Here is a 15,511-nt window from a genome sequence, read left to right as displayed (position 1 = left end):
AAACATTTTTGCACGGTTGCCGGCTTCAATTTTAATATTTGAAATGTTTTTACTTGGAAATATAATAAAACTAACAAGTGGAAAAGTAAAGTTATGATCGATATTATGTTCGAGAGGTTTGGGGGTCTCACAATGTCCTCAAAGGGAGACCTGACAGAAACAGTTTGAGAACCACAGACCAAACAGATCGTAAGTGCACGAGAGGTTTGGCAGCGACGAGGCCTGAAAGCCCGTCGAACCCCCTGAACTGACCAGAAACTGGATCTTGTTCATGCGGACGGTGTTGGAGCTGCGGATGTGATCGGCCAGCCGCCCGGGCGTCGCCACGACTACGTGTGGTTGGTCGGTCAGCTCCAGGCCCTGACGCACCATGTCTGTGAGAAACGGCAGCACAGAGGAGAGGCTCAGATACCGTTTCACAACAACCACCTGCAGTTTTTGTTTTATCAATTTCTGCAGTAGCATTGCTGCACTGGTGCTTCAAAACTAAAGCGGACTCTCGTAGTAAATAGTTACCCATTCCACCAACGACGATGCAGTCTCTCAAACCCAGCGGCTTCCCCAACACTCGAAACTGCTCTGCAATCTGATAGGCAAGCTCCCTGCACGACATCACAACATACATGCGAGTCAGCTGAAATTCAAGGTTTAATAAGGTCTCACATGTGATGGAATTTTTGTTCTTTATTCATACGCTAACCCGTCCTGACTACTTGTCTTTTAGATCACAAATACATTTAATCTTAATAGCAGTTCAGCACTGACCTGGTAGGAGTGAGCACCAAGCAGAAGATGCCATATGGGTCCTCTGACAGTTTCTGCACCACTGGAAGCACAAAGGCTGCGGTCTTCCCACTTCCGGTCTTAGCACAGCCCATACAGTCCCGACCTGGAAGCAAAAGAACCTTAATGCATCTGTTCTATACGTATTAAAATGCTTCCCTCAGCATGGAGCTCATCCCGAATAGCAAACGGATCATGTACTGTTGCTTTCCTCGTCAGCAAAGTCACACACCGCGACCCTACGTGTTGTCTTGCATGATTCAATCTGACCATTACAATTACAGTTTTTTTTTAAGGGAGGTCTGAATTACTACGCGAGACTGCTGATTCGATCCTCCTAAAGCAGTCCAGACGATATTAACATTACAGATACGAACCTGGTGATTGAACGGAGGCTGTCTTACCTTCTAGTATAGCGGGCATGCAGTTTTCCTGGACCGGGGTGGGTTTGTTGATTCCTAGCTGTTTACACTGTTTCACCAGCCAGTCCGAGAGACCCAGCGACGCAAAGTCCGCCATTCGCACTTTATCTCCTTCTCTGGGGCTAAATGAACGGTTCCGTGTATTTAATAAATTGTTATCTGAAATAATCTAGCGTAATTTTAACGGAGAGAAAAGCATCCTCGTGTGCTACACGGTGTTACAGTCGCAATGTGATGACGTAACAGCAGACTCGAGTTGACGCATGCGCGGTGACGCCCTCTGCTGGTCATTTTGATAGAATGTAGAAATGTAATGTAACGTTTTGATAGGCTGGCCCCACCGGTATTGAATACATTATCTGATTTTAACTTTTAACCGCATTAGGTTAGTATTTGTATTTCAACAAGGTCACATTTTACATGCTGGTAAAATGTTTAGGCATTCGTATGTCCAGGCCTACTATATTTACATAAAGAAAAGTTTCAATACTAAGGTGTAGAAACAATGTGTTACAAGGAGTCAATACAGCCTTATCTTTAGTCATAATAATACAATACATAAATGATTAATAAGTAAAAAAACACCTGATGACGTGTATACCCATGCTGTGGGGTCCGCTTACTTACAGGATCTGCGGTGCCTTGTCATTTGAATATATGAATATAAGTTGATATTCTAATTTAGTGGTGAATATTCACAATCAAATGTGCCATCATCCAAACAACCCCAAAAACATTCACCAGGTGGTGCCTTTGGGGCACTTCCCGGCTTGGCCGAGTTGGTTGTCTAGACTTGTACGACATCATAGGCTGATGTTTATGGCTCCAGTTCTATAGTTCTCCACCAGTATTTCTCTTCAGTGCTCCTGCACAACAGGAGGCAAAACCCATAGCTTTGATACGTGGGCCTGTGTGCGTCTCCTCCTGTACATCAGCTATGTGCTTCAGTATTCAAAATGAATGGTTGTTATTTGTGATACAGAAAGCAATAAACACTTGTATTGTGTTACAGCCATATGCATTAGCCTACTGAACTGATAGTAGATTATTTTTTTACAAACCATAATAAAGTCACATCTCAGTCAATGGATAGAGATTGCATAAGAACGAAGAAACAACATAAGAACACTTTTTTCTTTCCACAAGACACGGTAGTCTGGTGTCACGATGCTTTTTTAACGATGTAATTTACCACATGATAATGAAACACAAATGCACAACAATACAGCCAACACTACGAAAATCATATTTATTTTGTATCATTGAACTATTCCTTTTACGATACAGCCAATTTTACCTTGTAAAAGCCCGAACATGCAGTAATCCTTAACCACCAATTATCTGGAGGTGGCTAATGTCTGTTAGTGGATTTTAACCCAGAAACTATCAACATGATAATGTGATATAATGTTTATGTTTGCATTATTAGTTTGGACTGGCCATCTGTTCCAGCTATCACTGATGTGTTCCTCTGAGTGATCTGAAATAATCAGGCTGGAAGTAACCTCGGATTTTCACAAAGCTGATTTGAACACATTGGTCTGACATTCAAGAATGACTCCGGCGGGTTGCACCCACATCCTTTTCTTCTAGACTAATTGCAAAGCAGGTTTGTTGACCTCCTCCTAAGATTCTCTGTCAAGACGATACTTGCAGTATAGAAGATGTTGCCGCGGTCACCATAGCTGGTTGGACTTTCTCTCATTGCGCAGACAAAACAGGAGAAAGAGAGCACATTTTCTCCATAAATGCCCATGCGTGTGTGTGGCTGCCAGAGGTGATTAATACCCTCTGTGTGAAAGGCCGAGGCCAGGAGGTTCAGCTCCATCCCGCCCGGACGGTCCAGCTGTGCTGCAAACTGCCTCGGACCAGCTGAAAAGGGTCCCTCTAAATGAGCGTGAGGGTTGTTTTCATGTGAGGTAGAGATCTCATGTTCCCTGCTGCCTCCCTGCAAAACAGCAGTCAGCTGCATCGCTGTAACAGGCCACTGAGCAGAACGGTTAGTGCACAGGAGCCCCCCCTCGCTCTTCCACTACATTTAATGCTCTGCTCTCTCATGTCCAACCCCGTGCACATGCAATAAATAGTTTATTTTAAATCAGGGGTGACTTCAAACCCGGCCTGCATGAATTAATGAGGTGAAGTGCAGCTCCTTCTAACCGTGTAGCTGCTGTGCTTTTCAACTATTTTTAAGGGAAAGTTGAGGAGTTTTAACAAGAAGTAAAAGTGTTACACGTTCTCCAGTTTTGCCAATTAAAGCTCCATGGACATTTTAAATGTCCCCAAGTTGCGCTTAACAATAACTATACAATTTGTTATTATTATATCTTTATTGTACATAAGTGCATTTGTGTGCTAATTTATGTTTCCAACTACAACATGTCAGACTAAGTCAGATTGTACATTATAAGAAAAAAGGAAATAGATTTCATAAATCTTATAAATTGCATGAGGTTAGCATTTTATAAACTATGTATACTATACGTATTGGAAAAATTCAATTATATTCCCATATAGACTTTGGCTGGAAGCGTATTTCTTTCCTTTTTTGTTTGGTTTGGTATTCTGCCTGATGTTTTGAGGAGAAGAAATTAATTTGCTATCCTTAATATTAGAGTATTTTCAGTTAGATGACAACAGCAGTCATTTGATTACATGTTTAATTAGGTTCTAATTAGACTAATATTCCCGTATAGACTTAATGTAAATGTTGGTGTTGTGCTATTTTAGAAGCAGATTTTCAGTAATCCATTTTTCTCATATTATCAACAGCCTGATACTTATTTTGCTGTTCTTTTTAGATTGTATCCCTCCTATGTGATATGATTACGATGCATCTCTATGTTTATAGTATCTAAAATAACGTGCGATAACATTGTACATCTGACTCTGACTCTGAGGCTTCTGTTTAAGCTTTTAACACGCCGCACCTCATAAATATTTCCCCATGTGCTACTTTACATTCGGATATGTGAGTGGAGTGTGGATTAAGGGTTTTGGGTTCGCTCGTAGTTTACTTATTGCCATCAGATGGCGCTTAAGAGGCTCGACGGTCCCACCGAGAGTTGAATGGGATCCCAGCGTGATCTGGCACACGGGCGGGAAGGGAGCACAACACAAGTCCTGGACGAGGTTTGAGCCAAAAGCACCGTGCTGCCCGACTTTCATCGACATTCCTTCTCCTGCCCGGCCCGCAGGACCGAACCAACCGATTCGCGGTGCGTAATTACGCATCGGGACGACACACATCGGCGGTGCTTTTCGGCGTGGAAACCCCGCGGACAAAGAAAGGCAGGCGGGCTGTAGTATAAGCTACTTGAGAAGAGAGGACTACAGTTCGAGGGGAAATAGGGAAGTCTGGAGTCGGAAGTGATTTGTCTATTTGTTGTTGTCGGAGATGTAAGTTGCGGCCAGGATTTCGGGGAAAAGGCGAATCTGTCTCCTGGAAATCAAGGAGAAAAAGACAACGTGGAGCGGTGGTGAGTGGAATCCGTCCTAAAAAGCATCCAGATCCTCGGAGCATGGGGTAAGTTAGACTGTTTCCTCTGGGAGGTTCGGATTGCGCACTACAGCTGTCTGGAAGTGATTTGTTCAAATGGTGAACTGCTTAAAAAGTGAACGTTGTTGTGACGCCCTTTTCCGGTTAAAAGCGCGTTTTCTCTCATTTTTAAGTCAAGCGATCAGAACATTATTGAAGCTGTGAAACTGCGTTGTTTTCTTTTGTACATTCAGAAAGCAGTTAGTGAGAAAGGAACGTCTAATGTTTGTTATATATATATATATATATATATATATATATATATATATATATATATATATATATATATATATATATATATATATATATATATATATATATATATATATATAACAAACATTAGACGTATATGACACGTGTGACCCGGCAAAATTGACATGCTGGAAAACCATCGCAGCATTACACTTAACTTTAGCTGACAACTTGTTAAAAAATACAATCACGTGGAGCACTTCCAGGTCGGTGGCTGTGCATGGGATTCTGGGTTGGTTTGCTGTGATCCGGCTCTTTACCTGTGTGTGTTTGTTGAATTATACATGCAGGCCTTCTTTGGTTCACACACACCTGAACCCTCCTCACATTACCATCTGTGCTGTCCGCCTGCACCTTTTGGGTCTATGAGGCTTTAGTTCAGGTGCCACTCAAATGACTGAATGTATTAAATCCTCCTCGGGAAGCATTTCAATGCCGTCATAGCTGGTCAAATACTGTTTATTTGGCCATTATGCTGGATTTGCTGACACCGAGGTATTGCAAAGTAGTGAATTGCATTTCCAAAATGTCTAAATGTTTGTTTAAATCTGTTCCTGGAACACTCAAAAGGCCATGAAGGTGTGTCCTTCAGACTAGCGTAAGATCTTAAGATCTTAAGCGCTGAGGCTACCACTCGACTGGTCACCAAACAAGTCCAATTTCCAAACACATACCATTACCTCGACATTGCATTTAAATAGCACAGCGTCAGAATGCGGCATCGGTTCTGATGTTCTTAAACCCGTGACTACTTGGCCACACTGTTCAAGGTTACGGGGAATATCTCTATTCCCACATTCCAGATCTACAGAGACCGACGTACTTCAAGATGGACTGTGTGTCGACGAGGCCTCTTGGCACCGAGCACAGTGTGTCTGAGCGTCCTCTAACGTCAATACGAGGTCAATGATTTTATGTTTACTCAGCTTCAATCCGTTGACCCAGATTTATCCCCCACATTTATGGAGAGGGTGCAGACCGCTTGGTATCAGCAAATGGTACATCTGCGCCGGAATGGCACTGCTTGCTCCGTGACACATGCAGTCCAGTCACCTGGTCCAAGTGAAGGTCATGGCGAGAATCTTTTTTTTATATGAGTAAATGATGGGTTTGCACGGCCGCGTAACCCGCACAGCTCGTGACCGGCGGAGATGGCATGCAGCAGGAAGCGAGCACCTGGAGGAGGAGACTCTTGATTAACAGCCACGCTTGGTTAACAAACATAATGATTAGCTGGATAAGTGCTCTCATGCTGTCTATAGTTGGCCCCAAAGTAGTTAACCATCTCTTCGTGCCCACGAATGCTGTAAAAAAAGACGGAATATGTAAATTTAAGGAGAGGCAGTCTTAAATTAAATGAGGATGTTAATTTTTTTTTCTGTTACCTGCGTAAGTGCAGCAATTGCTTCACCAGAGGTTTCAACCACATTTGTGATTTATAATAGAAAGATTTCAAAAAGCTGCATTTCTTCTCCACATGTAAGGAGCCTCTGCACTCACACGTCAACACGTCCTCTATGAGAGCTGCTCACATTGCTTCTATGTTTTTGTTTTTTGCCAATGAACGTGTGTGATTCTCTTCATGGATTATTCACTGACTCATTTGACCGACCTTGAATTGTAGTTTCCAAACGTAGTCTTGTTTGAGGTATTAGGGGAAGCTGCACTGCACCATTATTGCGTTATCACACGGGATCAGAATTCTCTTCACGAGGACTTCACTAACTGAACAGGTATATTTCTCTGTGTAACTTTCCTCCTCTTTCCCACGTTGTGCTGCAGAGGAGTTTCCTGTGAGCTGTAAAATGTTTCCGGTACATCGAGAGAGGTACAAACTGCACATCGTCTCTGTGTTGTGGCTCTGTATGGCGATTAAACTCAAGTTTAGTTTTGCTCTCCTCCAAAACGATGCTGAACATTAACTGACTGCGGTTGGTACCTTTTACTGCCAGCCTTGAGTACTTATTTATTCATCATTAATGACACTGTGGGAAATATATAGATAATATTTGGCTGAACAAAAACATTAACTTGAGTATAAGTCAACACAAAAGGCTCTTAAGATCTGTTTTTAAATGCAACCGTGCAATCATTCCCTTGTCCTGTTTCATTCTTTGGGGATCGATCCGCCCAATCCCTTCATCATCAAACTCTTTTTCCACCCTCATCGCATCCGTGCGGGTCTCTCGCTTCTCGGTGTCTGCACATTGTACACTGTAACGTTTGAGTCCCTGCTCGCCACAACCAGCCGTCGCCACGCCAACAGCCGTGTGTCTCGATGTCGAACTCCTCAATTCCGAAGCTGGATAATTTGATGATGAATAATCGGACTTAAGAACTGGTTGGCAAAGTAGCCAGAAACGTATGGTAATGTTGGCCTGCACGTACTGATGGCTTCCAATATTTTCCTCCTGAAGCACAAGTAGAAGCGACGTCACCTGGCACTCCTGCACAGTGAAGTGAGTGAATGAGCGCGTGTGTTTCAGCAATGTTTCCCGGGTGCACTGGGACTGGATGTGCGACGCAGTTGTGTGATGGCAGATGTGCTCATGCCTGCATGTTTGTGTGAGCGGCTCTTCAGCACGAGGCCAAGCATGGGCATATTTTGGCTCAGCCTTAGTTACATTAAGAGGGACAAGGGCACTGCGGTGCACAACATTTTGGTTTAAAGGGCACACGTTATTGCTTAATCAGCAACAACTCCATAAAAGTCAAGAAAGAAAAGAGAAACCAGCTGCTCTTTGGGGGGGGGGGCGCTTCTTAATTGCTGCAATTGCACGCGTGATCATGTCGGATCTCTCTCTGTTCCCTCTTTCTGTCCACAGTGCTGCTGGTGCCCTATTCATAGAACACTTACTGACGCTATGTGTCACCTTGTTACTGTGACACCACAGTACATTATCAGCCAGAAGAGTTGCCCTTCAGATAATTGTTGTGTTGGTGCCAAACGCACAGAACAACCGTTCCTTTTGTGGCATTCTTCCACGCGTTTCGCCGCGTCAGCTTGTGAGCGTCGAGCGTAAACGTTATTCGTTAAGGTGGTCGACACCTTCTAGAAAATGTTTCACTCTAACATACTAGTGTGATAACTTTGGGCGGTGACTTGTGATGCAGATGCTGTTTTTGGTGCGTAGTTGTAACGTGTTGTGTTGCCGGACTGGACCTGACGGAGCGCAGGACTGAGAATATGAGCATACTGTGACGTCAGAAAACGCCGACCCATAAACGAGTCCACGGAGAACTGCCTAAAAGAAGAGGGGAGGTGGGGGGGGGGGGGGGGGGGGGTGCTTTTTTCTGTTGGTGCACCTGAATTCCCCTCAGGATGTAGAACCACAGCGGAGTTCCAGGTTTGTGTTCTTACTCCACAGATGGTGATAAATTATTATTATGCTCCGTGAAGCACACGGCTGATGCGCTCGCTTAGGCTGAATTAAACTGTTTTTTGTTGAGGCTTTTGGGTCAACATGTTATTAATGTAACCGGCTGCAGTTCTTTGAATAATTTAATATTCATACACTTCGACCGAACGGCGAACGCTAGACCATTATGGTCGGCGGGGGGGCCGGATTAGGCCCGCGGGCCGGAGTTTGAGACCCCTGCTGTAGATAAACTGTGTTCTAACATTATAATCTGTCCTAAAATATATATATATATATTTATATATATATATATATATATATAAAACAATATATATTTAATTTTTTGAGATGCTGTAAGGCTCAAACAGACTTTCTTTGGGAAAAATAAATCTGTAACTTAAATTTCTTTTTTTTTTAACTGCATTTAGAAGGGCGAAGACAAAAATGGCAATTAAATATATTATTACGGCCTAAAAGTTGTAAAATGCACTAATGGCCAAATACAGAATTATCTTCCTTCTGTTCGTGTGAATGTGCCCAAGAATGAAGGATCGTAGGCAGCTGATAAGAAACCGTTGAGTTTTCTCCCATGAATGCTTAAGAGCGCCGGTTGATCCGAGTACTTTCATCTCCCTTTTATACCTCGACGTTCACCTCGCTGAGACACTCCGACGCTGCATTCAGCTCCCTGCATGCATCCATGGTACAGAGAAATGTGCAATATCTGTTTTTCATGTACGTACCTTTTGCCCCTCTCATCCGATCTCCTGCTGGATTTCTGATTTGCTGTTTCAAGTGGAAACATTCAGCTTTTATGTACAACCAATAACATTTTGGCAAGGTTTTATAGCTTCGCCATCCCCCAGGCTATTTTAAAGCCTGCAGAGCTCCATCATGGGCCGTTTGAGGACTATTTTCTCAACCGCAGAAGCGATGAGTTGGGTTGGACTGCAGAACCAGACAGGATGGTGCAGCCTCTGTTTCACGGATGAGACTCACTAAATAAGTCACTACATTGAACTTTCTTTTTTTTTTTTAAATGTAATGAAAACAGTGTTTTAACCTCAATTTTTACATATCAAATCTCATCCAAAGAATAATTATACTCAATGACATAAATTATTCAGTTTGATAAGGATGTCAACAATTGCAACCATTCAAGTCAGCGTAAACTGATAAAGATGCAATGGTACCATTTGACTTTTTACTACAATGTTACAGATCATCGAAAGTAGTTATTCTCATAAAAGCATTAAGTTAAATTCATCAGGAAATAATTGCCAACTGCTTATATGTACAGTTTAGAAAGTTAAAGGACACAGAATGTTTTTTTTAATGATTAATTGAGAAAAAAATAGATAAAAAATATGACTCTTTAGAGCATATATCCCTTAAATGCTAATGTTTCATTGACTAATTTGGGTAAACTTGACTTTTCAGTTTAATATTTTAGACTTGAACCACGGATTAAAACCTACCTTTTAATTAAACGGTATCATAATCTAAATGGACCCAGTCACTCTTTACATGGGTAGACTCCAACTGATTGTCTTTATTTAATCCGTCTCAGTCTTTCCTGCGTCACTGTCAGATAACATTCATGAGATGTGATTTGATGTTCCGGGGGAGGTAATGAACTGTTATCAGAGTCCGAGCAGTAATTGGAAACCGAGCCTGCAGTGAATTCAGCCTCGTAGCTCAGAGGAAGTCTGTTGGCGCCACCTCGCTCTCCGGTGGCTCCTTTAAAGCTGAGCCGCCGTGATGTGCGTCCCTCCATCACAGCATGTCCTCTGTTTACGGCCTTAATACAGCGGTAATGTTTCCCACAGAGCAAAGATTCCATTCAAGTGGTTGTCAAGCGGAGAACAAGTTTGCGTGCTCGGCAAGCGTCCTTCAGGGAACGCTCTTTGTTCAACTCGATAAATTCATTTCAATGCCTCAAGCGAATTAATTTATCATGAGGCCGGAGTGCAACCGGCGGGCTGTGTGTCTCCCCTCTATTGTCTCACAGCTGTGTGCTGACAAAGACTCTGCTGCTTAATTCACCTATTGTCTGATAATATAACTTCATATATTACTAAAGTTTGATATATATTTTTTTAAATCCCAATGCATATTTGACCAGGAATAGATTGATAATAATTGAGTCAGATGACCCCTAACTGGGTTCTGGCCAGTGGCTCACAGCACGAGGTCGTACCCCCAAACTGATGTATGAAGATTTACAGTAGCTTACTACACTTGACTACAATGTAGAGGTACTCCTATTATAGCCAAAGTAAATATGATGCGTTAGTTTCTATTAAACAGCCAAATGGCTGTTAAATATAATGACGCCTAATTTTAAGATTTTACAGATAGAATCATTGCTGTGAGAAAAAGAGGGAATACATTTTTGGGGGAGCTCTTTTCCTTTTGTGCCATGATCATTAGTTGTTTGGCTATTGATTTGCCATTGATCCTTATTTTGATCAAATGTGGAGTGCACGACTTAAATTACTTAATTAAACTACACTACACACACATTTTGTGTTCTGGCCATCGTGCCCCATCGGAGCCCTTTTTAGATCACAGCCTGCTCTCATCATCAATGTAAATCTTGTATATTCTCATCCTGAGGGGTTTTATTCATGTTGGGCTGCTTACAGTTTATTTGTTTGTATGACCGCCTGAGTGAGAAGCTCTACAGGTTGCGTCACACGAGGAGCTGTCTCCTTTTTAGCCGTGCAGGGTTTCACTCTCACAGCATCTGGTTTGATTAAGCACCACGCGTTTCATGTTAATTGGATCAGCGTGCGTAAAGCGCCACATCCAACTACACTCCTCTCTACTGCGCCGCAGTACGTTGGACACGTCTTCTTCTGTGCTCAGCCTCACCTCGGGAGGGATTTATCCGGTTTTAATCTGCTCATATCATCAACCTTTGGCGTGACGCGTCCTGTCTGAGCTGATTATCTTAACGGGCTCTCAGCAGAGCGCCGTGAAGACGGACCAAATGAACGGCGGTAATTTCGGCGCGATGCGCCGCGGTGGCTCAAGGCGGACGAGCGGTCGTTCAGCATCAACGATGGAGTGCGGGACTTTTACCTATAAGCAAACGTCTGTTGTGTTCAATCCCCTACCAAATGAATTCACACCCTGCTGACTAAGCCTGTCAGCGGCAGGGCACGCGGTCAATATTTTGCATTACACCAGCGGCGGGGGGGGGGCAACTTTAAGCTTTTGGCGCACGCTCCCCACATCTCCCCCGTCCCCAGTTTATCATCCATCATTGGCTTGTTCCCTTGAGTGTCCTGGTTGACACGCTGCAGCCACATGATTAGTGCTTTTGAGGTGGAAATAATCCACCTCAAGTGTCCGAATTAAACCCCAAAGGGGACCAATTCAAATCTGTTTGCATGGGTATCATTCCAATTGAATGGAGAACGTGTTAATCATCTGAGGTTGCCTTTAATTCTAAGAGCAGAGTGTGTCACAAACAAGAGTCTGATCTACTTTTTTTCCCCCCAGTGACTCCAACGCTGTTCAGTGGTCTTTGACCCACGTCTGTACCATCAGTCACCACAATCGTCCTCCTGTGCAGTGCTGCTGTGGCCTATTGTCAATTGTAGCTTCAATAATCTGTTGAAACAATGACTATTGTTTAAATGCAAATTTACAGTCATCCAATCCAAACCCAGTGGGAACAATGCTTTGCATGGACAATGCTGTCCCATATACATGCTTAGCATAACTTGTTTACACAAAGAACAGCGCCTCCTCCCCACACTCATTATCCTCCGTAATGTCAGTTTATAATTGACTTGCAGCGGGAACGGCCCATAGCGTGCATTGACACTGTGCGCACTCTATTAGTTGTGTAATGTTGCATGAATCCACTGAAGTCCCCGCGTGGTCCCTCATCATCATCATCATCCCATGAGCCTCGATCACCGTCATCGCAGCAAGCGTACGGTTGCTCAGAGGGAGCGAAACGGCTCATCGGCCTGCGAACGGTTCGCGAATGCTCCGCTTCATTACACCGGGAGAGCAGCAATGACCTCAAGGTCCCGGACCATGTATGCATATCTGTAGCTTAATCCATCATCATTGTACATTCAGTGGGAGGGAGGAGGAGGAGAAAGAGGAGGAGGAGGAGGAGGAGGTGGTGGGGGCTAAATTGCCAAACAAGTAATTGGTTCCAACTCAAATGGATGAACAAGATAATAATGGTTAGATGGGTATCGGTACGGATTTATTGATACTATTCCTCCCATTGATACTGCCTTCGGGTTTAATTTATTACTTTGAGTACTTATTGGTACTCTTATCAGTTGCTCTTGATTATATCATTATATTTCATTATTATTAAGAATTGTCTTTCTTGACCAGCAAACAAGACGTTCCAAAAACGCAGTACTTAGTTTTAGACTATGCTTATTGGCGAGCGACGACGGACTGCTGCGAGCCGACCAGTGTCGGCCAAGAAAGGGTTTTACCTCCGTTACTAGGGGGTTTTATTGCTTCTGTTAATGACAAGTTTCAGATAACACATTATTTTTAGAGTAAAGCCTTCAGCTGGCAGATTAATACGAGTTCAATGCCAGTATAGAAGAAAAGAAAAATTAGAATTAGAAATATTGTTGATTTCTTGCTTGGCAAGAAATATGACAATCCACGATGTCCTCAGCACAAACAAATGTGTATAATATGCTGCGTATATCTAAAAGTTTTAAAGCAAGTATCTAACTGTAGACTCTACAGTATCTAACTTTCTAAATAAATATCAAAGGATTCAAATCTCTGCCTGGATGTATTCACAAGCTTTTTCTAAATGAATGTGTCCCTAAATGAACTGAAACATTAAGTCCTGTTGTGTTTCTGTCTTCAAGGGAGCAGCCCATCTTCAGCGCCAGAGCTCATGTCTTCCAGATCGACCCGGCAACAAAACGCAACTGGCTGCCAGCCAGCAAACACGCCGTTACGGTGTCCTTTTTCTACGACGCCAGCCGCAGCGTCTACCGCATCATCAGTGTCGGTGGGACGAAGGTGGGAGCCGACCACACGCGTGACTGCACGGGCACACGTGTAGAAGTGCTGGGTCCAATGTTCACATCAAATATATTGTTATTCGGTTTCAGGTTAAGACCGAAAAAACAAGTTACCGTATTTTCCGCACTACACGGCGCACCGGATTATAAGGCGCATAAAATACTGCAGTCAAACGTTTGGCGTCGGGGCGGGTGGATGGGATGGGGGGGGGGGATGTGGGGAGGTGGAGACGGTGCTTTCAGGGTCCGATCGATGCTGCGAGGTGCGTCCGCTCCCGTCGCCCCCTCGCCATCCACTCCTTAAATCTCCGGCTCCTTTTAGAATAACTTATTTTCCCGTTAAAATGGTTCAGCTACTGTAAAGAAAAGGGCACCGTCTCTCGCTCTTTAATCTCATGAAGTGCTCGGCGAGAACGACAGCTTTGTTTCTCCGACGCGCCCTGAAACAAGCTCCACATCTCACGCGCTTGAGCGCCGCTCAGCATCTCGCCGTCGTAGACGAGCTTTGGCCTGTTTGGCAGAGCGCCTTAAGCGCCGTGTACAACCAGTATGGATCAACCCATTAACCAATTGATCCATTTATAAGGCGCAGGTCGTTTTTTGAGAAAATTAAAGGCTTTTAAGTGCGCCTTGGAGTGCGGAAAATACGGTATTCGTCGTAGGTTCGTAAGGGCAGAAATGTTGAGAAACAATAAGTAAATCATGTTTTTCAATCAAGTAATTTGCAGCATCGCTTGACTTTAAAGTGGTTTGTCTAATAAGCTGCATAATCTAAATGTGGCTAGTGGTATTAATGTAGCAGAGTTATTTATTCATACTAATGATGAAAAGCCTCAAACTCAAAGCCACAGCAGCCTGTTTGCTGTAATGTCCTGCTGTGAATAACATATAAAAATCTGCATATTTTCCTGCTTGAGTGCATGCAAATTCAAAATAACAAAGAGACATAATGAACGTGGCATTGAAGACAAAATAAATAGATTTTGGATATTGAGAATTATTTGTCCTTGAAATTGGTCGTTCTTTGAACTGTTTTAAAGAACTTGACATTAACTAGATGGAGGTTCAGTAACCTAGCAGATGTATAGTCAATATAATAACTACATACATTATAGTTGATCAATGTTTCTGTATTTATGGATTCTAATCTAAAACTCAAATCCTCGAATATGCAAAATAAATACATACATTTTAAACAGCACTGAAGCAAATGTATAATTTGATTAAAAAAAGCACCATATTTACAGGAAAATGCAGAATATAAATAATCTACGTACTTTAGGCAAAATGATTTCCTTGCAGGATCATATTATTTATAACAACAATATCCCACTTTTCCTAATATTTTTTTACTCCCTCTGGTGTCAGGCCATCATCAACAGCACCATCACCCCCAACATGACCTTCACCAAAACATCCCAGAAGTTTGGCCAGTGGGCCGACAGTCGTGCCAACACCGTTTATGGTCTGGGCTTTTCCACAGAGCAGCAGCTGCAGCAGGTAAATCTCGGTCCCACACACCTCGACAACAGACCTTTTCATTTATTCTATGTTACATGGAGAGGGTGAGGTGCAGACGATTAAAAAAATACATATATATATATATATATATATATATATATATATATATATATCTTCATTCATTCATTCATTTTGATGTGATTTAAGAATGATCTAGACATTGTTCCTCGGTCCCAGTTTGCAGAGCAGTTTAAGGAGGTGAAGGAGGCGGCCCGTCTGGCCAGAGAGAAATCTCAGGAGAGGTTTGAACTGGCCAACCCTGCACTCGACATTGCAGCACCAGAGGTAAATTATTTCTTGATTGATTGAAATCAAAGCTACAACACATCCTGACGGATCCCTATCAGCCAAAATATGGAATTCTGGGAAATGAAACGTAGTGGGTTGTAATAAATGCATTTTGCGATTCTGGTTCATACCAACAAATCCCCGCATGAAAGGTTTTTATTTGCTGACCTGAAAGCATCCACAAAAGACCTCACTGCACACAGTTTCTTCTGAAAGGAAAATGCAATTTTAAAAACGGCCAACAAGGGGGTTCTGAGTAATTGGACATTGTTTCTTATTTTGAGTATCAAGGTGCTTTGAGCACCAAAATAAGGTTCA

The 15,511-nt window shown here is 42.9% G+C and overlaps 2 protein-coding genes across 6 annotated transcripts in view; one reads left to right on the top strand and one right to left on the bottom strand.

Moving 5' to 3' along the window:
• The window catches only part of ddx49 (DEAD (Asp-Glu-Ala-Asp) box polypeptide 49), a 5,130-nt gene extending 3,652 nt beyond the window's left edge, over positions 1–1,478 (bottom strand). Inside the window, exons 1-4 of the mRNA XM_040183833.2 lie at positions 1,188–1,478; positions 766–889; positions 517–602; positions 253–374 (exon numbers count right to left, since the gene is read on the bottom strand). Of these exons, the coding sequence (XP_040039767.1) occupies positions 253–374; positions 517–602; positions 766–889; positions 1,188–1,302 (447 nt within the window). The 5' untranslated portion in view covers positions 1,303–1,478. The remainder of the gene's footprint in view (positions 1–252; positions 375–516; positions 603–765; positions 890–1,187) is intronic.
• A 2,716-nt stretch (positions 1,479–4,194) lies between these two features.
• Positions 4,195–15,511, top strand: part of LOC120823917 (homer protein homolog 3) — a 33,248-nt gene continuing 21,931 nt past the window's right edge. For 3 of the 5 annotated variants that reach the window (XM_078108228.1, XM_078108227.1, XM_078108226.1), the window contains exons 1-4: positions 4,234–4,731; positions 13,226–13,382; positions 14,753–14,884; positions 15,083–15,190. In XM_078108228.1, coding sequence (XP_077964354.1) covers positions 4,727–4,731; positions 13,226–13,382; positions 14,753–14,884; positions 15,083–15,190 — 402 coding nt within the window. In that variant the 5' untranslated portion in view covers positions 4,234–4,726. Of the gene's footprint in view, positions 4,732–6,777; positions 6,824–13,225; positions 13,383–14,752; positions 14,885–15,082; positions 15,191–15,511 lie in introns of all 5 variants that reach the window. The other 2 variants (XM_078108225.1, XM_078108224.1) reach the window with 1 other exon arrangement.

The sequence above is a fragment of the Gasterosteus aculeatus genome, chromosome 8 (assembly GCF_964276395.1).
Source record: "Gasterosteus aculeatus chromosome 8, fGasAcu3.hap1.1, whole genome shotgun sequence".
NCBI classification, from domain to species: Eukaryota; Metazoa; Chordata; class Actinopteri; order Perciformes; family Gasterosteidae; genus Gasterosteus; species Gasterosteus aculeatus.
The sequence above is the reverse complement of the archived record's forward strand: the minus strand, read 5'-3'. Positions and strand labels throughout refer to the sequence as shown.